The sequence below is a fragment of the Strix aluco genome, chromosome 8 (genome assembly GCF_031877795.1).
Source record: "Strix aluco isolate bStrAlu1 chromosome 8, bStrAlu1.hap1, whole genome shotgun sequence".
NCBI classification, from domain to species: Eukaryota; Metazoa; Chordata; class Aves; order Strigiformes; family Strigidae; genus Strix; species Strix aluco.
The window spans coordinates 17193826-17217880 of NC_133938.1; the positions used below are offsets into that span (position 1 = coordinate 17193826).

General features: G+C 38.2%; 1 protein-coding gene across 1 annotated transcript in view; it reads left to right on the top strand.

Annotated features, from left to right (window-relative positions):
* Positions 1 to 650: 650 nt before the first annotated feature.
* The window catches only part of HS2ST1 (heparan sulfate 2-O-sulfotransferase 1), an 86223-nt gene continuing 62818 nt past the window's right edge, over positions 651 to 24055 (top strand). The window contains exon 1 of the mRNA XM_074832429.1: positions 651 to 981. Coding sequence (XP_074688530.1) covers positions 858 to 981 — 124 coding nt within the window. The 5' untranslated portion in view covers positions 651 to 857. The remainder of the gene's footprint in view (positions 982 to 24055) is intronic.

Genomic DNA, 24055 nt, shown 5'->3' on the forward strand with positions numbered 1-24055 from the left:
CTGATGCGGGAGAGCATAAACTTGCTCCCAGCCCCCGGCAGCACAAGCAGAAGCAGCTAACCCCGAACCTCTGCGGGAAGTCTAGAGCAAGACTATTTTATTCTGTTCAGAGTAGCGCTTCATAGAGAGGCTAGAGGAGATGCCGTTCCCCAGCCTTAGTCAGGCATTGCTGAAACAACCCCAAATAAGGTCCTTTCCCGTTCCGGAGTTGCTGCCAACCTGCACATAAGCCCCTAGCCCCGGCGATTGACGGCCAGTCTGAGCTATACTATTGTGCCTTTCCCAGGTGCCGCGGTGCCTGTGCCCAATGAGAGTGGGCAGATGGGCGGGATTTCAAGAAGGGCCTCCCAATCACGAAGGGTCGCATGTAGGCGGGACATCTCCTCGGTCCGGCAGCCCAGGGCCGAGCGGGGAGGAGGAGGAGTCAATGCCCTGTGGGCGGGGCGTCGCCTGAGCGGGGCCAATCCTGTTGCGGGAGAGGCGGGGTGGCGGTAGCACCGCCCTATGGCGGAGGGCGCGGGGGCGGGTCCCGCCGCCGGGCATCGGCGGCGGCGGCGGCGGCGGGCGGGCGCGCGGGCGGTGGGGCGTTCGGTTGCTGAGCAGCGCACGCAGGCGGGGGAGGGGCGCGCGGGTGGCCGCCGCGCGGCGGTTGGCGCGGGGGGCGGTGGGGGCCGGGCGCGCGCGCGGTCCGCGGGGCGATGTGAGAGCGGCGGCGGGCCCTGTCGCGCGCGCCCAGCCGCGCTCCCTTCGCCGCCCCTCGCTCGCGCCGTCCCTGCGGCGGCGGCTCCCGCCGGCCTCCGCGGCCGGGCCCCGCGTTATGTCGTGATCCCGGGCGGGCGGCGCTGCTGCGGCTGCTCATGGGGCTGCTCAGGATTATGCTGCCGCCCAAGTTGCAGCTGCTGGCGGTGCTGGTCTTCGGGGTGGCCGTGCTCTTCCTGGAGAACCAGATCCAGAAGCTGGAGGAGTCCCGCGGCAAGCTGGGTGAGCGGCGGCGGGGCGCGGCCGGGGGCCTGGGGCGGAGCGGGGCCGGGCGGGGGCAGGGAGGCGGCGGCGCGGGCGGCCGGACCGGCGGCGGGAGCGGACCGGCGGCGGGAGCAGCCCGGCTCAGCCCGCCTCGGTGTGCCGGCCGGCCGGGGGTGAGGGGGCGCGCACCGCCGGCTACTTCTCCCGTATGGCTCCTCGTGTTTACATGCCCGAAATGGTAAAGGGCCGGATCAATACGGTCTGGGGACTCTGCAGAGGGGCTGTCAACAGCAGCGGCAGCAGCCTTGGCCTTTGAGTTCATTTGTATGTGTGTTTTGCCAGATCATGAGACCTCGGAGAGGTCGGTGTTGGAAAGATAAATATTTCTGTAGTGTGTCTAAAGGGGTTTTCTTGAAAGAGCAGCGGTGCTCAAAGCTATTAGGAGCAGCGGCTGGCCTGCGTGCGCCTCCTGACAGGCACCTGGGAAGGGAGCAGAGAGGCGGTAGCGGTGCTGAAAGTGAGTCTAGTTCTGCTGCCTGCTGCTGCAACGAATCCTCTTCACATTTAATTCCTACTTCAAACGTTCTACTCACGCTTGGCATTGTAAAGGAAAGCACAGTGTAAAAAAACAAAAGCTACAGACGTTGTTCTTAATGACAAACGAGTAATTTGTTTTACTCTCATTGAATGTAAGATGTTATTTTTTACAGTTTACTGAGTGTAGTTAGTGATCTAGACTGTCACTGAGCCGTTAGAATAATGATGAACTTGAAAACTCTCGTGTAAGATTTCTTTTGCTATTTCTTCCTTAAAAAGACCTTTTTAGAGTAATACCTGCCTGGTAGGTAACATCTTACTACTTTGTCTCTTGCACATAAGGCTGCAGAACTTGTATAGATTTTACATTACTTAATTAAGAATCTCAGGGATGTGGAAAAATACCATTCTGAACCTAGTTTGTGGTGCCTAGGAGTTGTAAAAACAGAGCACTGAGACTTCTGGTGTGTACAATTGCAGGGGCTGGTTTACAAATGTTGTTGATTTGTTTGCTTGTATTATTTGACTGTACTAAGATATTTAGACTATAAACACTTCAAGTTTGTAGGAAGAAAAGTGCACATGTCATGTTCCTACCGGTGTTAAAACTGGAAGTGGACTTTGAGTGGCATGGGAAGTTTAACAGTGAGCTTCTAACAGAGCCAGAGTCAGCATAACTTAATGTTGAGCTGTATGAATGCCATTGGGATTTTACTTCTCAGCATTTATTTTCCACTTTGCTCTCTCTGAAGTGGATGTTAGAGATTAGGACCCTGAAAATGGCAATGCTTCACTGCTTGAGTTACAGGATGCTCTTACTCTGCATATTTTTCAACTGAATGTTTGTACCAATTATAATCGAGGCATTATTTTTGCAGGGTCTCAATAACTGTAAACAAAAATTTGAAGAAGAAAATTAATGAAATTGAAAGATAATTCACACAGGTGTTAACATAGTGCTCAAGGTTCAATGTAATTTTGGATCCATCTGTTTTAAACTGATTGGTACCCATGGCTTCAGTGCCTCTGTTGCTGACAGTATATGTTACTTTAGGGAAATCTACCTTCTGGCATGAAAAGATTAACATAATGCATGTGAGAATAAAGAATTTTGCTGGTACAACTTCCTCTTCCTCCTTAATATATATGCAGTGGGCACGATTAAGTTACATATTTAGAGGAGTAAAATACACAGGTCCTACTACTTTGGGACATGAATCTAATTACTGTGTTCTGCTGATGTTATTTCTTAAGCAGAAGGGAAAACTACTGTAAAGTTTATTAAAAGTATGGTGGAAAGATTTGCTTTGTGAGCAACTTACTAGTGAAAACCTGTGTATGGAGGGGAAAAAGGGCTTTCTGCAAGAGCTTTGAATGAGCTTGGATTCTGTTTTTTTAACATGAGAGTGTGCTTTGTTAAAAAGCTTCTAGCTGTCTGAATGTCTCCCTTTTTATGTGTTTGGTGTGTATTTTATGACTAGCAAATGTTAAGGTTTCATTACAGAAAATTTTTTACCGTCATGGTTGGTGATGTTTCTACTGTGCTGTAATATGGAGAATGGTTTTCTCTGAATCAAAGTAATTAGTTGACCTAATGCACTTGAATTCCAGTCTTTCTCTCTGCCTCCCAAAAGAATGAGGTGTGTGCAAGTGTGTGTGTGTGTGTGACAAGGCAGTGATTTGATGGTAATGACAAAGTAGTTCTTTTGGTCTTTCAGTTGTTTCAGTGGGAACTTTATGTTAGAAGTCACATTGCATATTGTTTGGGCACGGGGTTTTGAACTATGCTATGTGTTTGTGTTGATATATCATATGGTAAACTGTCATCTTGGAAAGTAGCTGTAGGAATTAGGCGCTGACTAGGAATACCAAATTACTTCAGATTTGATAGCAAATAAAATAATTCTGCAGTCTTATTAGCAGTTCTAATAATATTCAGCTACACTTCTGTGTTAGAAAGGGTTTTATCCAATTTCTTCACATATGAGAAACTCCTGAGTCTGTACTGAACAACTGGGGGGTGTGTGTGTGTGTGTGTGTAATTTCAGTTCAACATCTTAAAATATCTTACCTATAACATGAAAATGGAGCATGTTTCTGGGCAAAAAAAGAACATGAACCTCTTTCTTCTTGTAAGACTTTATATAGGTAAAACTCAGTCACCCTGGCAAGCTTTCCTTTTTTAAGTTGAGAAGTACAGGAGATAGAAGCCAATGACCGTCACAAATGCTGCTGCTGCTTTTTTTTTCTCTGTGATGAGATTATTATTATCCTAATATAATTGAAAAAGGTATTTGTAAACCTCTGGGTTTCTTCATCATATGAAAGATAATTCCCTAATTAAAAAAATAAAATCAAAATATTAATAACTTCTCTGCAGCTGTTGGACTTCTTAAGCTCTTTACAAATAGTTTACAGTGGTGAGATCACAAGCAGAGCTCAGTCAGAACACAGTTTCAAGTACTTTTCTGGTGAGACTTGTACATACCAGCCATTAATCTTTCATATTATTTTCAATTATTTACATGTAAGGGCAGCCAAATTGGCATTCACCCCAAACTGAGCTGTCCCTAGTTGCCAGTGAGAACTTCAATGCTTTTATTTAAGCTTGGTGTAGATACTTGCCCATTAGCTCCGGGAGCATGCAGCCCTGATAGAGAATATTGCATGTGAAAGGCAAATGTTGAGGTTTGCACTATCATTTCTGTAACAGAAATGTCTGACCATCCCCTTTGGTTTTTGGAAGCTTGGTGGGTGCAGCTCTGCCTCTGGTTTAAACTGACCTACTATTAAACATCTACCATGCCATCTCCTGCATTGCTGTTACTGTTCGTGGTGAGTTGGATCAAAAAACTGATCCAGCTGGAAGTAATCCATCCATCTCTTCTCTTCCCTCCCCAAAATTTTGTAATGCATTAATGGGGAAAAGGAAGAGGAGGGAAGTTTATGTGTGTTCTAGTTCCTCTCTTTAATTTTATTCTACAATAGCAAGTACTAGAAGCACTTCAAGTTGGGGCAGAGGGGTGGGAGAAGACAGTGCCTCATTCAAGGAAGAGTCTGTAGATCAGAGAAGGTGAGGATAGTAGATGGGAAAGGATTACTCTTTGGTGGGGTGGAAGTGAAGTAATACTGCTACTATCTAGCTGCTTAGTGTTACTTGCATGTTAGATTTTGAAAATAGTCCATGTCTGGGTAACATAATATACCATAACAGAGAGGGCAAGGATTAAACAACTTTATTACCATTTCAGATTGTTGCTTCAGATCATGTTGAAACACTGGTTAGCCGTACTGTGGGAGTATTTCTTCTGCTAAGTGATAAACAGAGTTATGGCTCATATCTGTTAATTCAGCACCTTTAATTCTGTCATTTGAAAGAAATTCTTAGTATTTTACTTCTTACTTTTTTTTTTTGTTTGAAAATACATGAATAACTTGAAAGGCTAAGGCTCTCTTCCTGAGCCCAGGAAAGAAAATGTAATTGATGATTAATTGATTGCCAGGGTTTTTTTTTTAAGGTAGTTTCCTGGTGCCTGTGGCCCTTACTGGGGTAGTATCCTTCCAAGCACTGTGCAAGTACCTAACAAACCACTGTTCCATTGAAGCTAAATGATTTAATTTCCCAGTGATGAAATCTTTCTAGGAATATAAGAGTTTCTACTATTTTGGGATGTTGAAATAATAGGCATCTTATGTTTCCTTCATTTAGGAAATAAAAAAGATCTCTTGTCAGTAGGCCTGCCAGTTGCATATGTCTGGAAAATCCCTCAGAAAACTTCTTAATTTGTCCCTCATAATATAACATGCATGGTTCCTTAGTATATTATTTATACTTGAACTTCATTTATGAAGAGTAGTTTGTGATTGTTGGCAGTTCTGACTGCACACAGCTATGCAAATAATTTACTAGCATTTCTTTTAAATATAGCTCCATTGCCCAATAGTTATTATTTTACACTGAGTAGCCCCAGGCATTCTTTCAGAAGCTGTTTTCTTGTGTGCTGGGTTTCCTGAAATAAGAGTTTTAATGCTGCTTCCTCAGTATATCTCCAGCCAGTGAAACATTCTTCCACTTTGCCTTGCTGGTTCTATCATACTTTTTCATTTAGTTCCCCCTTGCTGTTTCCCTTCACCATGCCTCTGGTTGTTCCAGACACTTTCAGAATAAATTTTAAACTACTCCCATACTACGCTTTTACTTTCCACTGGAAAGTGTGATATAGAGCAATTGTATTAATTTTATTTATTTATTATGTTATAGTTTGTGATTTTATATTTTTTTATAACTTTTTGGAGTAAATGTTGCAGCTGCTGCTGCTGCATTTTCTATGAAATTGGTAATGTCTGAATTTTGGCTAATACAGAACTGTGCATGTTCCCAAGCACATACCAAGACAGTTCAGACTTGGTAATGAGCTCCAAAGCTTGATCTCACCTCCCTTTTCACTGGCACCCCAACATCGCTTTTGAACTGTGGAAATAAGAGGCTCAACCTTTTAAAATTTCTCTCCTCTTCTGGAATGCTGCATGTGAAAAATTTTAGTATTGTAATACCTAGTTTGCGGGCCTCATGCTTCTAGTGAAGTAGCTTTGAGAACTAGGGATGTGGTGAGAGCTGTGTGTTTGATTCTAATAGCAGATGCTATTCCAAAGAGTTATCTGGGAAGGGGATATTTTTGTTAGAGGTATTTTGAGGGCAGTTCTGAGAGATGAAATGGACTTGAGAAATCAGATAAAGTGTACGCCTCTAGTCCCTCCATCCATGGAATGCAGTGGATGAGGTAGTCACCAGGTAAGGTGTTGCATCCTTCTAGATTTTCCATTGGAAAAGGTCAGGTTTGGGCCAGTACATATCTATGTATGTTACTTTTTAACACATAAATTTAAGTTGAAGAGCACAAAGGTTTACAATACCATCCTTCATGGAAATCCTGGAAAAGAGCCATGATTACAATCAGCTGTTTAGGATAGAAAAGACTTATTGGACAGCCAAAGAAATGCAAGTGCCATGCTCCTCTTCTTTGTGAATTAATGCAATATTGCAGATTTGGTAATAGTAGCTATGAAGCAGGGAATTAGTCCAAGACTGAGAACCTTGGGAGAAAGCGTTGAAAGGAGTTCTAGGTCCTTTATCCATATCATTGTTTTTATACATTAGAAGGGAGATTGGGTTATTTCAATAATGAAATACCTGTCAGGTTTCAGTAATGTGCTTGGCACTGTAAAAGGAAAGGTGATAGCACTACTGGAAATCAGAAAAAGCTACTTTTAATGCCTTTATTTACTCTGTGATAAAGCAACTAACACAATGACAACATGGCATGCCAATGCTCCCTTTGTTTTTCTTGCCTATTTTCTACTTCTGAGGATACCCAAAGTAATGAAAATCTTCATGTCTGCAATGTGTCTTTGAAACTGAATGATTGAAAGTTACTATGTCTCTTTTTTAGGTCTCCTGGAGATTATTAACAAAGGAACTGCTTCAAAACACAGCAAAACCCTAACAAAACCAGAGATCCCCAAATGCTCCACTAAATTAAAATTGACTGGTTGTGCATTTTATATATGTGTGTGTATGTATAGAAACACATAATAAATGTATATATATTTTTAAAAAAAAAAGCTCCAAACAGCCCTTGCTAAACTACCTAAACTTTGGAGTTAGCACAACAAGTTAAACCATTGCTTTCCTGTTTATCATGTACATCTGAAGTGAAATAAATAATTGGAATTTTTTTTCTTCCTTATTTCAGAAAACTAACGTATTTGCAGCTGGATTCTTTTTTTGCATAGCTTTGTATTGCCCCTGGCTGTTGAAGTTAGGGACATTTGAACAGTTCATGAACAAGTCATTTCCATATCTACTGACTGGCAACCATGAGTCACTCAGATGTATTCTGGCCAGACTTGTCTTGTCTTCTAACAATGAATGGCTTTCTCCAAGTTCTTGCTTCTCTTTAGGAAATAGGTGGCTTTTGCATATGGAATCCTCCAAGTATTTTTACTTAATTGGGTCAAAATACAGCCTTTTTGTGTAATTGTTTGCAATCTGTAGTTTCTGTCACTTATCTGAAGTGTATTTAAACCTTGTCAAGGCAATATTAAAGTAGTGGTAAGTGCTTTGCTTGAAATGTGGTGCTATTTATCTGTTTATATATCTGAAATACTAGCCTAGCAAGCATAATAAAGTGCCATGCTGTAGAAAAATAGCTGAACTGTTATGTGTATTTGCATTATTTCTTTCAACCAGAAAGAAGAAAGACTGAGTGAAGGGAGTCCAGTGTTGAGAGAGGCATCTGAAAGTTGGCCAGTTGGCTGCAGCATTTCATAAATCTGTAGAGACTCTTAACTGCAATCTGTCCTACTCGCTACCTAGATGGGGGGTGGGCAGTATCTTACTCAAACCCTTAGCTTTGTGTGATGCTCAAGCCCATCAATTCTGCTGGATTTGCCCACTCCCCTAAAAACGTGTGGCGCTGTGAAGCTGTGTTTAAAGCGCAGCATCTTGAGAAGGGTGGCATTCAGAGAAGTCTTCAGTCACTTAGTAGAGAAAAGCCAACCTCTTTCCTTCCTGGAATTGGGTCAGTTGGTTCTTTATTCATCCCTCAACTCCTCTCCACTTGACCTTTTAAGGTTTGGAGACCTGAAGTCCCTCCATTTGGCATTCCTATCAGTAATTGCCTGTATTAAAATTACTGCTAGTGCTGATTGTAGTTGCTATGTCCAGGCACTTCATTGCTATAAATTCTCAATACTTGCGGAAACATTAATGTTAGACATATATGTATGTTTTTGTGTCAGGAATATGCTGACTATCAGGACATTGGTGTTATTGCAGGATGTGCCCTTGAAAGTCAGGGTCTGGTTTCATATTGAGTGTCTGTATGTTCTGAAGTAATTAATTAATTGCTGTAGTTTAGCTTTTTATGGCTATAAATTAAGAGCAAATTTTTACCATAGAGGTATTGTTTGCAAATATGTCTGCAGGAAGCCCAGCTATATCCGCATATCTTTTTATTGTCTCTAGTATTCAGTGTATTACTGTTGTCCTTACTTTGCAATATCCTCGTGTCATCACGGTTCCAATAACATTACTGCTGTAATAATTATTATTCAAGCTTTCTGGTGGTGATAAAATTCATCATGAGTAGCTAGGAGTCTAGGGCAGTGAGAGAATTAATAAGATAATTAAATTACAAAAAGTATTTGGAAAGAAGCTATCTATCACTTTGGCCCAGTCTTTGCCTTCCTTTACGTCCGTTCTCTGTATATCTGGTTAGAGTTTAAAATGACAGCTGACATCCTTTTTTTTATCAACTTGCTGTTTAATTCTGAATACTAATTTGTGTTGAAACATATGTAAAACTTAAGTGCTGTTTTGATAAAACAGCTTTTGATGATTTTGAAGTGTTTATGCAAACCTTGTGCATAATTGCTATAAAACTGTAAAGAGTGTGGGGATGGGTTCTTAGGTTCCTTAAATTAAAATGCGTATCTTCCCCATTTAACTTCTGTAGTGTTTTTTCTCTCAGAAGATCTTATTTTATTCTTCTGGTTTTTTAAATATATATTAAAAATACATAGGGGAGAGTAAGGAATATATAAATTTATAATGTATATTATTATAATAAGTATAAATATTATGTATTTATATATTCCTCACCCTCATTGTCTATATTTTCCAGTGTTGTAGTATGGGACTGATCTTTCTTGGACAACGGATTGAAAGGCAGTAGCATTTCATTTCACTTTGAAAAAGGTGGAGAAAGGCTGTTGAGAACACGAAGGAACTGGGAGATATGAGAGCAATTGAACAGAGATTATGGCTGTTCCTCTTACTTTCTGCAAAATGGAGAGGGAAATCCAGCTAATTTAGTTTTTTTTTTTCTTCTGAATATTTTCCCTGTGTATCTTTCCATTTTCAATATTTCTATTGTCTTCTGGATATATTGTTGTTGAACATATTCAGAAAGATTGCATAATTATCATATCTGTGTTTTCTTTGAAATATTGGCATTTCTTTATGTTGATTCCGTGGGGGGCTTTTGGAGGAGGTTTTGCAGTTGTAGAAGTTTCTTTTTGCAAAACCTGGCATTTGCAATGGGTTTTAATATACAAAACATTAATCAGTGATTGATTGGATTATACTGGAGTTGATTTTGATCATTCTGAGCAAAGGATTTCTGTAATTCTGCGAATGATTTACACATGTAGAGTAAAAGGGAATGAAGTCAAAAAGTAGGGTGTGAAAACGATAGAATCTTATTCTGACACATTAAATAGACCAAAAAGTGTCTCCTGAACAAAGCAGTTTAAGATTTTGACTCCTTTAGCATTTGAATGACAGATGTAAATTGAGGAGAAAATAACTTTTTGGAAGATCTAATTCCAAATTTTTTATTCCTTAAGAAAATGGCGATTAATTTTTACAAAAGCTGAGTCCAGCCATGTCTGTGGTAAAAGTAGTATCACACAGGGTTTTATCCCCATGCTGAAGGGCAGAAATACTACACCTTGTCTATTGACCAAAACCCTCTTGAGCACAAGTGCATGATCACTTTCTGAAGATGTGGTTTTGTAACCAGTACACAAAATACCTTGTATGAGGATCTGTGTTTTAGGAAGCAAAGTCAATGTCAGATTTTTTGTATCCTGATGTTGAATGAAGTGTTTCATAGGTAGAATCCTATTTCAGCTGCACTCCCACCAACAACTTTGGAGCCAGGATTTTTCAGCATCTCATTTGTCAGTAAACCTTCAGCAGTGTGTGCTCTCAAAAGTGAGAAAAGATATTTTCCTGGCAAAATATCTATAATTGCATACTATTCTTGACACATTATCCTATGAATTGTGCTGAGATGACCATAGCACTAAAATGATTTCCCTTAATCAAGTTAGTGCTTTTGGGAATATTGAATGTCTTATAGTTTGCCCCTCTTATTTTTTTTTTTTTTTTTGGGAAAAAAACAAGCAAAAGAAGCTTACAAAGACCTCCTGCTTATCTGAGAATTTAGTCTGTTTTAGGTTTTTAGGCAAGTTAACTATTTTGTATTAACTTTGGTAATGCTGCCAACAAGGCAATCTTTTGAAGCTAAGTACCTAATAAATAGTGCTTCCCTCTCTTTGCTCTCTAAATTGTTAATCCTGATGTGCTACTTGTGGAGCTGCTGTTGGTTTGAGTGAAGACAAAACTTGCAGTAGCTCCGGTGTTTTAGCAGGGCCTGTTTAAGGTTTAAAGTTGTCTTTGGTAGGAGTGTACTTCATGTTTTTGTTTGATCAAGCTGTAAAAAAAAAAAAAACCCGACCTAGAACAAAGTTCTGGCATACTGCTTGATTTATACTTTTAAATTAGGGTTTATAGACTGTGTGTTTAATGCATATGCAGTAGTCTAGGTGTGTTCCGCTATGAGAAGTACCAGAAGACCTTACTTTCTAATAGGCTAGTAGTATTTTTTCTAGTCCATGACATGCCTGCCAAACATGCTCTCTGAGCCAAAAGCAAAGGCTGAATCACCTGAAATACCTGTCTAAGCTTACATTTAAACACAGCAGTGTTCATAACCTTCACGTCTGGTTCAAACTTGAGTTTTATCTTTGAAACTATTAAGTGGCCAAAACATTAGAGTTACGTAAAAACTTTTCCACAGAATTTAGTTGGAGCAAGTTTTATTCCAAAGTTTTGAATTTTGAGGAGAGATTTTTGAGTGGGTTAGTCTTGGAGGTGCGTGAGAGGGCTTGAGAAGTCACAAGACCCGACAAATGAGCTGTCAAAGTTAGCAGTGGGAACTTCCCCCAGCAGTGTGCCCTGCACTCTCATGGGAGAGTATCACCCCATTGCTAGCCAGGGTGGTAACCACAGGTGTGCCCAGCTCTGCCAGCAGAGATCAGAGCATGGAGCATGAATTTAAAGCACTCTTGATTTCAGTTTAGTTTAATGCTTTGAGCTGCAGAGATAGCATATGTTTGCTTCTGGACAGGAAAGGACAGCCACCCCTTCATCCAACGCAGAAAAAATTGGTAGAGGGTATTTGTCAGGCTTCTTAGTTATTCATGAATCATGTTAAATGCATTTGGCCTAAAGGCATATTTATAAGTATGTGGTCAAGCTTAGAGGAGAATATTAAAGATGAACTTTTGAAGAGGGGTAATGAGGAGTAGAAAGGATGTGTATGTGAGCATCAGTGCAACTTTTGCATGTGTGAGCTATCCACAGTCTGTCTGATCCCAACAGAAAGGCAGAGTATTGGGGAATACGTTTATTTTCAAGGCTAGCTTCACTCTAGCTTAAGAGTCTGAAAATGTACTTGCTTCTGATTCCTATTTCTTTGTCATTTACCCTCTACAGTACTATTAAACCCTCCTCTCTGATGTGAAAAACCAACATAAAACTGTGGTGGTGGTTTAGCAGAAAGAAATGATAAATCAAATAGTAAAACATTTATATGTATCCTCTTCTGGTTTTCCTGTCTGTGCTTTCCAAACCATGCTCTGAAAAACATGGTCTTGCTAGCATGTTTGTGGGAGCATTTTTCTAAACATTTGTGGTCACTGGAGCAACCCAAAGCATTATTTCTAGTGATTTTTATGTGCCTACTTATGTGTGATTGCATAGTGCAGATGACAAGGCACTCTTAATATGAGAATTAGGAAAGAGAAAGGGATGATAAAGTATTCACATATCAAGTTTAAAGAAAAAAACACACGTGCAAAGGGGGAATGAAGACATTGAAAGAGGCTTTTTCTTTTTTTTTTTTTTTTTCTTTCTTGTTTGAAGCCACAGCAAAAAGCCTTTAGAAACGGAATGACCATTTTTATATTTGCCAGGAGCATTAGTGGTCTATATGTGTAAGTTTTAAATATGTGCACTCTTTGACTGGTGGAAGCTTGTGTCAAGGTTGCAGTTAAAAGCACATAGTGTTTTTTAATAGGTAATGGGATGTAATAAACTTAAATTTCTTAAACTGGTGTTAAAAAATTTACAACAAAATATTTGTTTTGCTGGAGATGATGATAAAAGGTTTTAACTGATAACTGAGATTGAAATACTAGTTTTCAAGAATGAATGTTGGAAAACAGGGTAAACTTATTTTAGACTTGCTTCCTCTCATTGTTATGCCATCCTAAAACAATATGGAATAAAAATAACACATCCTGTGCTTTTTAAGTATAAAAAAACTACTAAATGTCTGACAACATGACAGTTAAGCAACAAAATCTGACAAGTTATTTATATAGCAGCAGGAACATGAAATACATCTCTTTTACTTAATATATATTAAGTATGTGCATGTAAATGTAAACATGAGATGGCACTCTAGAGATAACTAGTATGCAATAGAAACCCATATGAAAATCCTCTCAGATATCCAGGAATTGATTTGGATGAGTTTTCTGCCCTTGGTGGAATCGTATATCCATAAACTCCGCAAATTCTGTTAATCCTTCAACCTCTGCTGTATCAGGTTCCACAATTAAATAGTAACCTAAATAGACGACAATGTTTGGCTACTGTGTAGAAAAATGTCTAGACCTTACAAATACATACCAGGCGGAGCTACCAGGTAGTTTAAACCAACTGGTTAACCAAATGCAGACATAAAACTGTGAAAAGGAATTGTTCTTTTTCATTTGTTCAAAACCTTTGTTACAAGGAATTTGAAGAGCTAAAAAACCTGTGATATTTAAGGCTCAGAAAGGCATTGATTTCGAACTTGACTAAACTTGTTGTCTTGTGTAATTTCAGTAGCACCCTTCATAATTTTCCTGTGGTATTTAATGTACAGTATTTTGTGGTGACAAGCACTGTATCCTGTACAAGATGGAATATGAGAATGTAGTGTATGTGTCCTCATCTTGTCCCAGGGAGACCCTCATACAGGTTTTGAGGGTTTGGTTTGGTTTCAGAGCAAAGAATCTTTGTTTTAGGCAGTTTGTTAAAAACCTTAGTGATTTGAGGATACTTACCTTCTTAAGTTTATCGCTGCTTTCTGTTTGATCTAAATGCAAGATCAAAATTAGCTCCTAAGTATGGCACTTAAAAACTTTGCATTTGGTAATAATTTAGGAGGTGTATCAGTCAAGAACTGTTAACATATGTCAGAGCATGTGAATTAGTTGCCAAAAGTATTCTTCAATTTCTTTAGAAAACAAGTAACAGCACTTTTCCAAACTATGACTGAGCTTAGTGCAATAATTACAGTTTAGTGCTATTGTTTTATTGTACTCTGCTGCCTTGACAGCAGTACTGATTTTATAAATGTAAAAGTTAGTTATGCTTTGATTCCTTTTTTTGAATAAAACATAGTCTGATCTAAAGCAAACTTCCTAAATTGCACTTTAGTACTTATGAATCATTCTGTGACTGTAACCTCTAGTAGGCATCACAGAATGCTTGTTAAATGAAGTAGCTGTGTTTCCAAACTAGAACCAGACATAATTTCATGTAGGGTAGTAGTTAAAGCATTAACTAGATGCTTAGCATTCTAAATTTGATTTCTGGTGTGTGTGTGTGTGTGTGTTTCTTTTAACTGCAGGTTTATTTCAGGTGAATTTAGAGTGCTTTAGATTATTTTTTTAAATTTTTTTTATAAGGGGATTGCTTTGACCAGAAAGTTTCAGTATAACTTATACTTGAGAATTTTATATGGAATACTCACATATTAACCTTCTGGTGGCAGTCTTGTGACTAGTATTTTTTATTTTATAATAGCTGGAATAAAACTATGCAGCCACACTATCTTTCATGACTTTCATGATTGGTTGCTGAAGAGCTAAACTTTGTTTTGAAGTAGAAGTGACTACTGGATTTGGTGTTTTGTTTTTGGTGGGGTTTTTTTTTTGGGGGGGGGGGGGGGGAGTGGTGGGGTGTTTGTTTTGGTATTTTTTAAGTGAACATCCAAGAATAACATTTACTGATGCCAACTGCTAGAGTAGCATTTTCTCATGAAAATTTAAGATCTCTTGCCTTGAGTGGTCTGACAACCACTGGATCAACAAAGTGCATGTGGCTTTCCTTGTTTGTGTGTTTTGTGGAAATTTTCCCTTTTATGCTCTGTGAGCCTTGGCTATGATGTTAGAATGAAGAACATTTTTTACTGAGCTTTTTGCCATTTTACAGGTTAATTTGTGAACCACTGACTGAACAGAACAACTTTTACAGACTATAAAGTGCAGCCTTGTAACATGGAGTACCAATCAAATAAAACAGAGTCTCTTGGGGAAAGTAATTTCCCCACATCTTTTAAAGAGTCAATACTTGAAGCAGGGGGAAGGTTGGGGCTGTGGGGTCTTGTGATGATTCACAGCAATCCAAGAGATGAAGGGACTGGAGGAGTTTACTATTAATAGTGTGGGCCACTATAGCCATCAAGCATGGAAATGTTCAGTAACACTTCTGCCTCTGCTCCCATCTCTGGAGCCCCAAGGATATACCTGATTGGTTTATATGAGGGCAGAAAAATAAATGAAAAAGTCTTCATATTTCATATGGAAAGCAATTTTAAAAATACCCATAGGGACCACCCTAATACAGAAATGATACAGTCTTTGTTTGATCCATGTCCTTCACAGGTATATGACATTATGAACTTGTGTATGTACAAAAAGCCACTGTTTGTATTTATACTTGAATTTAAACTTAGTATTTCTTTGTACAAATTTGAGAAATATTGCTATGGAGAGAAAACCATATTGGTGTCCTTGTGTCACCTGACAAACAACTGCTTAGTCTTCCTTATCCTGTTTAAAGCTACATGGGTTAGTTTTGAATGGGCCAGTAGGTTTACTTGGGCTGCTGCAGCCTTTCTTGAAGTTATGAACTTGGCTTCTCTGAGCATGTTTCTGCCGAGGTATTTGTTCCACAGCTCACATGCTTGTTTCTGAAGTGCTGCATTTTTGATGTAGATTTAAGCATCAGTCTGTTCATGATGTGTGTTGCCCTGAAGTTCCTACAAAATAGAGGTTTATGGGTCTTCTCTTCATTCTATACCATTTGTTCCATTGTCCATCACACAGAATATAGAGCGATTTCTTCTCTTGGAGTCCTGCACCCATCTTAGTGTTGAGAGAATCTTTATAGTTGGAGTTAAAGGATTTCCTGAAATATTTTTAGTTATTAGTCCATGTGGATTGTTTGTTAATTATTTCACTAACTATGTTCAATAAGCATTGAAATAAAACCTTTATGGAGTTACTTACTTTTTAGTTCAATTGGAATTACACTCATTAAACTAACATTTTGGAGGAGAGAGCGTATGTTTGGAAGACTGATGACTGTTTCAGGGACATTATATAATTTCTGTGCAGTGCCTCATAATAAAATCATGCTATTAAAGACTTTCCTATGTTTAATGTGTGTATGGACAAATGTGTTATTTAATTAATAGAATAATAAGTATAAGCAATAGTCTGTCGGCCTTGGGAGCTCACTGGCTATTTCAAGAATTTAACCTGCTTTGACACTTCCATGGTTTCTTCCTGTGAGCAGCTTGAATACCACTTACTCAGCACTGAGTTAAATAAAATCAGCTAAGGAGAACAGCATACTGTAAATGATGCTGGGAACAGAAAAGACATGTAAAATTGCTTGTAAGATGATAACATTTCATAACATTCTGGAAAACAACCTCTCATCTATTGATTTATTTTTTTAAAAAATTTTTTTTATCCCTCCCGTCTGCAAAGATGAAATGTAGTCTTTCAAGGAGTCTTATTCCTTCCTTGAAGACTTGCTATATTGATCTGAAACCACAGAGCTGAAATTGGTCATATTTTACCATTGTTCCTTCTCTAAAGACAATATATGGCCCTATTGTTTAAGTGGAAAACTTGCTGAAGTATTTCTGTTACTGGAATTTGTGGAACAGTTAGTAAGGGACTTCTCTAAAAATCCCTGATGAGATACTGCAAATGGAATACTTCACTGACATCTGTGTGAGTGGATAGCAGACCTCTGCAAATGTGATTCCTTAGTCGTGTTTCATGGAAGCACACCACCAACATGCTCCAGAATAAAGTTATAGGAGAGAAGAGATTTTGATTAACCTCTGTCTGACTGAATACAGATTTTTGTGTTTTCTTTTTGGCCTGGTGCTCCACTTATCACAGGCCAACTAATCAACACACTTTTTGTTAGTACGACTTTAGCTTTCTTAATTAGGGATAAATATAAGAAAACTTACCATCTCCCTCAGAACAAGGGACAAGACAATTTCTCCTTCTCTCCTACCCCCTTTACCAGATGATGAATTTGAAAGCTGTTCCATATTAATTATTTCCTACGATAACTATTTTAGATGCTGTTGCAAGCCTTACTGTTACTCTAAAAATGTGGTAAGTTTAAAAAAGTATAGGACTTACCATTAATGAGAGAGCTTTTCCATCTCTTGGAAAAAAGCAGAGGGGAAAAAATTCATAAGAAAACATACACAAAGGCCTGTGGTGATTTTTTTTTTTTTTTTTTTTTTGAAGTCTGGTTCTGGAAACAAAGGAAGTACAGAAGGTCAGAATAACAGTGTAGAATTTTTGGTGCTTTCCAGCCTCATATGTTCTTTTACCTCCACTGTCATAAACCTGTTGCTTCAGAACGTGGCAATGTGTTTGTAATCTCTCAGTGGAACTAAAGATGAGTTACGTAAATTTGAGATAAACAAATATAATCTTAAACTAATTTAGTCTGGCCATTCAAATTTATGGCACTGTATATGCAATAATAGATTTACTGTATTTTAGACATAACAATCTGCAGGGTGAGGATAGACGACTGAAGGATGTCAAGAGCCTGCAAGCTTGGCTTTAGACAAGAACAGGAACCCAGTAGGTCTAAGTAACTTAAACTGAGCCAGTTAAATTTACAGTCTGAACAGATTTTTCTGTTTTGGAAACCACATGATATAAATATAACATTGAATCAACAAATAATTTAACTGTAGACATGTCTGCATGAACCATGTTTTAAAATCCTACTGTAGTGAAATTTATGCCAGGAAAATGGGCCTCAAATGAAACAAACAAACAAAATCCATTCTAAAACACACAGTTTGAAGTTTTGGAAACTTTAAATGTCAAAAGTGTTTGTTCTTATCCAATGCACAGGAAAACCAGTTGGTTAATAATGTCACAAATGGTTGGGAACTAAATGAATTCTGGAAGATGCACTCTTGTGTATTATAAACTCTTGCAGAAAGTGGTGTTATCAAGAGAACATAAAACACTAAGCAGATGTATTGTTGCACAAAAATTATAAAAGCATGTTAGGCACAGATTTACTGAAATAAGATAGGAGCTAGACAGTGAATTTGATATTCCTCCCTTTTCCTGTTGCCATTGTGCTGTTCTCGTGTTCATCACATGAGAAATTGTTATTGTGTGATTTCATAGCACTTTACTGAGGGAGGACAGTGTTACCTCGATGCTAACTGAAACTGTATGGTCTCAACATTGTAACATTACTTTGCATATTAAATAGCAAAAGTTTTTGAAGCTAATGTTTCAACAGTAAAAAATCCTGATTGCCTTGCTAGTGTTTAATGAAACCACATGGTAGGGTTGGTTTAGATCTGGGGGGTTTGGTGCCTTGTGAGGAGAAGATGGTTGTTAATAGTAAAATTGATTAATCTGGAGTGTCCTTCTGCAATTAGATTTCTTAAGTTTCTAATATACAGTAGTAACCAGGGAATGCTTTTGCATTTTATTTAAGCATATATGCATATGTATCTTTAAACTTAAATTCTGAAGAAGTCTGTTTAAAAAACAAAAATAAAAAAAAAGCTCTATTGCTTGGAAACTGCTTTAATGTATTTTGGAATAGTGAAGTTTAAGCCATAGAGTGTTGGGACCTGTGTAGGCTTTTAAAAAATAACCACATGGTGTGACCTCTGCAGGTATCTCTTCCTTTACATCTGATTTCTGCTCATTCTAATGGTTTAGAGAGAGGGCTGAATGGTAGCTGAATGAGATTTGTAATGTTTTAAAAACCTTTTTGTCCTGTTAATTAGCTGAAAAAAATCTGACTCTTGAGGATTGTGATTAGAATTGTTACTTGTATTTTTTACTGAGCATTAGTTCATGCACTTTTCTGTTTGTTTTAGAGATTACTGTGCAATGTAGGATGATAGTTTGATGATAATGAGCTATTCAGGGGAAGAATCTCTCAATACCAGGTGATGGGGTAATGGCAGGTGAAACTCAATTTTGTCATTTCTAAATGTATTTGGAGAAAAACAATCCCAAATTTACATATGTTATATTTTGAATTGGCTGTCCTCACTGAGGAAGGAGTTCTTGGAGTTACAGAAGTTAGCTCTAGGAAAACTTCAGGTCAATTCTCAACAGTGGTCAAAAATGCATGTAGTGTGCTGGAAGCCATTAAAAACAGATGAAGAACCACATGAGAATTTTGTGTTCCATTGGATACAGCAATTCTGCTGTGTTGTCCTTTCTTGCTCTTCATCTCGGAAAAGGTTATAGCAGAGTTGGAAGAACTGTATGACTAGTGAGGATAATCTAAGGAACAAAGCATCTTCTGTATAGGGAATGATTAAGTACCAAGGCTCGTCAGACTTGGGAAAACATGTTAGGAAATAAAAGGCAGGAGCTTGTAAAATCATGAGTAGTATGGAAGAAGTGAGCAAGGAATGTTTATTACACAAGTGTAGGAAATGATCAAAAATAAACTATTGGTTGATAGCTTCAAAAATATTGAAACAAACTGGTGAACTGTAGAACAGAATGCCACAGCATATAATGATTATCGAAATGCTTAGACAAACCAGGGGTGGAAAAATCGTTGATCTAAAAATTCATTAATCTACTAAGTTGCAAGTAGGTGGACGGTGGTAAATACATCAGGAAGATATGACCATGTGCTTGAGCTGTTTTTATGTCTTCTCCACACATCTATTGGCCTTTGTCACAAACAGGACATTGGAGCTTTGGTCTGAGCCAGTAAAGCCCGTTAGGTAATGTATGCACCAGGCCACTTCCCTTAAATACCATGTGTCCCTTAATGATTCGTGTTCATCCTTTTCATGCAAGAACTTGCCTGACGCTTCTTCAGCATTGCATAGCTTCATAGCTATTGCTTCTTCAGAAGGCAATTAAAGACTTACAGACCTTTTTTTGGTCATTATTCACTTAAATTTCAGGTGGTACCTAGCAAAAGTCTTGCTAATCCATTTCTTCCAGGAGGGGATCCAATCTTGCTTTGAAAGTATCATCAAGAAATGGAGCATTTCCTTTGCTCATTTAAGAGTGACCTTTGGAACCTTTCACTATTTTGAAATAAGGCCTCGATTTCTTAAAATCCAGACATGGTTGGTCTCATGTTACAGCTACTAGATCTTGTTATCGTGTTCTCTGTACTCCCCTCCCCACCACCCTGTGGTATTTTTCCCTGTGAAAGTGCTTATATCCTGTAATCATCTCACTTCTCAATCTCTCTGAAAAACTAAACACATTGAATTCTCTAAGCCTCTCATTGTAAGGTAGCTTTCTGATCCTTCAATCATTTTTATAGCACTTCTGCACCCTCTAGTTTTCCACCAACCACTTTAAAATGTGGACAAAAATACTGTGCAGTGTTTCAGTAGCAGCCTCCTCCCTGCCATGCACTCTGTTGTTTTTCCTCTGTTCTGCCCTCCTGACCCATCTGTGGATGCCGTTTTGTATGTGGTTGATTGGAGGCATTACACAGCTACAGATATAGCTGAAGTGGCTGGTTGTGTTAACCAGATGCCATGCTCTGACATTTCTCAATTTTTACTGAAATCAAATAGTAGATAGAATTCTGATGACAGCAGCATTATATGAAATTGAAAGCAGAGAATTTATCATATTATCTCCAAACTAAAAATGCCAACAAGTATTCAGTTTCAATTTATTTGCTAGATACTAGAAACTCAGTTTGTAAATCAAAATACAGAGCTTTTATAATGTGGAGATGAAAGTATAGCTAAAACTTCCCCAAACTCCTTTGAAGAGTTGATACTTGCAGTATTTACTGATTTTTTTACTGATAGGAAAATCTATCATCTACCATCTATTAAATACTGTGAATATATATAATGTGGAGTTTCTAGTTCCAGTCCAAAAACACTATAGTTGAACTTGCATGGAGCCATATTTGTGCAACTGTGCTGTTTTATTTTTGAACTGGTTTCAGGTTTATCTACATGATACTCAGGAATTCAGTAGGATTTCTTTATAGAAAGCGTATCAGGAAAAAAGACCCACATCTCCATTTTAAAGGTCTAAGTAGCATTTGAAGAGTGTTTAAATGTGTGTGAATTTAGTATTTATATGAAACACTGCATAATTTTCGGTGTTCTAACAGTATGAAACATGATAGAACACGTTTAAGGATGAGTGATGGATTACATTCGGAGTGTGTTGGTGGAATAAATAACAGATCTTAAGATAACATGTTTCTTCTTTATTACTTGTAATAGTACAGTGAAAGAAAAAGCAGCTCACACTTTTAACTCTCAGGTATTTTTTTTGTTTGTATTTCCTTAAGGAAAACTGTTTCCCTGACTTTTTGTCAAGAAAGTAGTTAGGCTTTTTCATTTCATAATTGACAAGTGGTACTTATGCTGTTTGACTACCTTAAATATTTGAAATTTAATTTCTTCTGCTTGAGAGGAGAGCAACTGTTGCTTTCCTGCCTGACTGTTCTGATTTCTGTTTGTGATGTGCTTAAGCTGGAGATAAAGGGGTTTGTAGCTTGTATTTCTGTTCCATAGCTGTGATATTGTCACACATTAGAGGTTGGAAACCCTTGTGGTAGTAGCTCTACACTAAGAACATGTCATTCATTGTAGCAGCTGCTTTAAACTGCATTTATATTTAAATAGAAGAAAGAGATCTATTTTGAATTTTCAGAGTTGTTCCCATGGCAAAGTAACTTGCTGTCTTGTCTTTTTCTTTACCACTGATTGATCCATTTGCTTACTTAACCCCAGGAGTGGGGAGGAAGAAATCTAGAGTGAAAAAGCCTTCATTTAGGAGCATGCTGAATGCTTCCTAATACCATTTGAGTTCAAAAGACCAGAGTCCTCTGGGTCTGTTTTGTTTATATAGTTTTAATTAGAACTGAGCCTCATTAATGAAAATGTGCAAAATAAAACAAGGGCATCTCTTTAAAGTTCAGATATATACATTGTGAGAGTGGGATTTGTGTTTAATCTAGGAAGCTGTGAGTTAGCTGCAGTACAGTGTTCAAGTCAACTGTTGCAAAGGATCTTACCCATACTGACCATTACTATTCATCTGGTTGTCAGTTTTCCTAACTTAATTATTTTTTCTTTAGATGTAAACTTTTAGAATCATTTGTCGGGTACTTATATTCCTGGCTTCTTAAATTAAGAATTTGAATTTAGCTGAGAAAATGATTGTCAACTTGTTATAAAGTGATCACCGTTTTATGAAAAATACTGTTAGAGTGCTCTTTGCTCAAACTGAGGTTGGGACTCTGAGCACCCTGAGTGATAGAAGAGTGGCCACTCTTTGCCTCTCTGCTTGCCTATCCAGATTTTTTGGGTGATGACATTTGGATGACATTTTTTTTTAATGCTGAAAATATGGAAACAGAGGCAATCATGGTTGTAATGCCAAGTGTGTGAGCAGTTGCACTGCTTTATTTACTTAATTGTTTTTAAAAGCTAAGCAGCATTTTGCTGTCTTTGGTTTTTTGTTTTTCAAGACCATAGCTCAGTCTTGTATGTCACTAAATATTGGTAGTATTTTTTAGAAGAGCATGTGTATATGATGCTTACTTGTAGCATCAGCAAGACATCAGGTCAAGACTGTATTTACTGTGCCTCCTAAGGTTCTGTAAAGTGCCATGCTGGTCCCAGTTTGGAGAGAGACAGACGAACTGACTGGGATATTGGAGAGCTTGTTTTCTGCCCAGCAGTACCCCTTGTGCGATTGGTATTGAAACTTCTCTCAGACATTGTTAATGCAGGAGTAATGCACAACAAGCAGTTTGCTGTGTTAAGAAACAAGATTAAGCCCATCTCGTGGCTTTATTGGAAAAATAGAGACTTAATTTTTCAAGTGCAGTCTTGTCACAGATGGAACTGTTTGGGACAGAGGAAAAAACACAGATCAAGTATGCTTGTAGTAGCTTAAATATGTGATTATTCTGGATTGCAAGCATGTTTCTCCACGTTGAGAAGTCCATTACATGCATTTACTTGAGTGTTGGAATCATTCAGTTTCTCTTACTTCCCTCAGTTTTAAAGAGGAGGAATACGTAGAGAACTTAAATGCACGCAACATATGGCTGAAATATCACGTATACTAAAGATCTAAAAATCAAAGTTGCTGTTTCCATGACAACTGTAGCTGAGCCAAAGAGTTCTTTTCATAAAGACTGCAGCCGTGCACAACTTAAGTTCAGAGCCTGGGAACCTGGTTCCTAGGATGCTTTAGGGTCCACATATAGATCTCCAGGGAGGTGCTATTTATGTTTGTATCTACTTGTAACTGAGAGTGTCACTTGTTCTCAGCTACTGCCTGCAAAACACACTGACAGGAGTAGAGTGTTTTTATGATATCTAATTGATATGTCTGACATGTTACAGATGGGAATAGCAAAATCAGAATACCACCTTGGCAAAGAGGAGTTTTAAATAGAATATAGGAGCATTTCTATCTTTAATTTTGGGGGCGGGGGATGATGAGGCCTTTGATCTGCAGCTTTTGCTAATCTGAATTGTTTATATGAATACCCATAACCAGATTCTTTCTGTGCAAAGACTCTGATCTTGATTACAGGAAAAAATAGGCTATTCTACTTTTCTTCTGTAGTGCCACTGTATTTGTCATGTCAGGTGAAAATTTAATTTTTCTTCACTTTGCTAATTGTTCATGGCTTCACGAAATAGGAAAAGTGAGTCTTGGCCACGGTTAGTCAAGATAGTGAAATGAATGAACTGATATGCTAAGTATGGCCAGTTCAGTGTAACCGTAGGGTTGCATTGGTGTCTTTATTGTGCTTAACTCCAGTTGAATTCAGATTTTAGATAGATACAGGAACAGAAATTTTATGAGATTAGTTACTATTTACCCTTTTCTAGTATCCAGACATAAAGATAAATCAAGGGTGGATTAACCAAATCTGTCTGCAAGTTGTTTTTCTTCATCCAGACTACCCAGCAAAGAAGTTTATTTTACTCAACTGAAGTAAATATTCCAAGTCTTTTTTTGGCGTGTCTCCAATTTCATCTAAACATTTTTAGTTTAAAATTATAAAATGGGTAATCTGGACATTTCAATTTCAGTGAACAAAAGCCCTATTACTTTAAAAGGGAGGAAATAATAATAATATACTGTAATTTTTTTTCCTAATTAAGAAGTAACACTTTTAATTCATGAAAACTCTTAAAAATGTAATTGAATTTTCAATAACCCCATTACTGTAACTGGTTGACATTACTTTGATTTGAAGAGTTCAAACCTTTTCTACTGGGACAACCTGTATAATAATAGAATTGTTTCTTTTTTCTGATCTGGCTCCTCTATATTAATGTATCTCAGTGGCAGTAATTGAGTT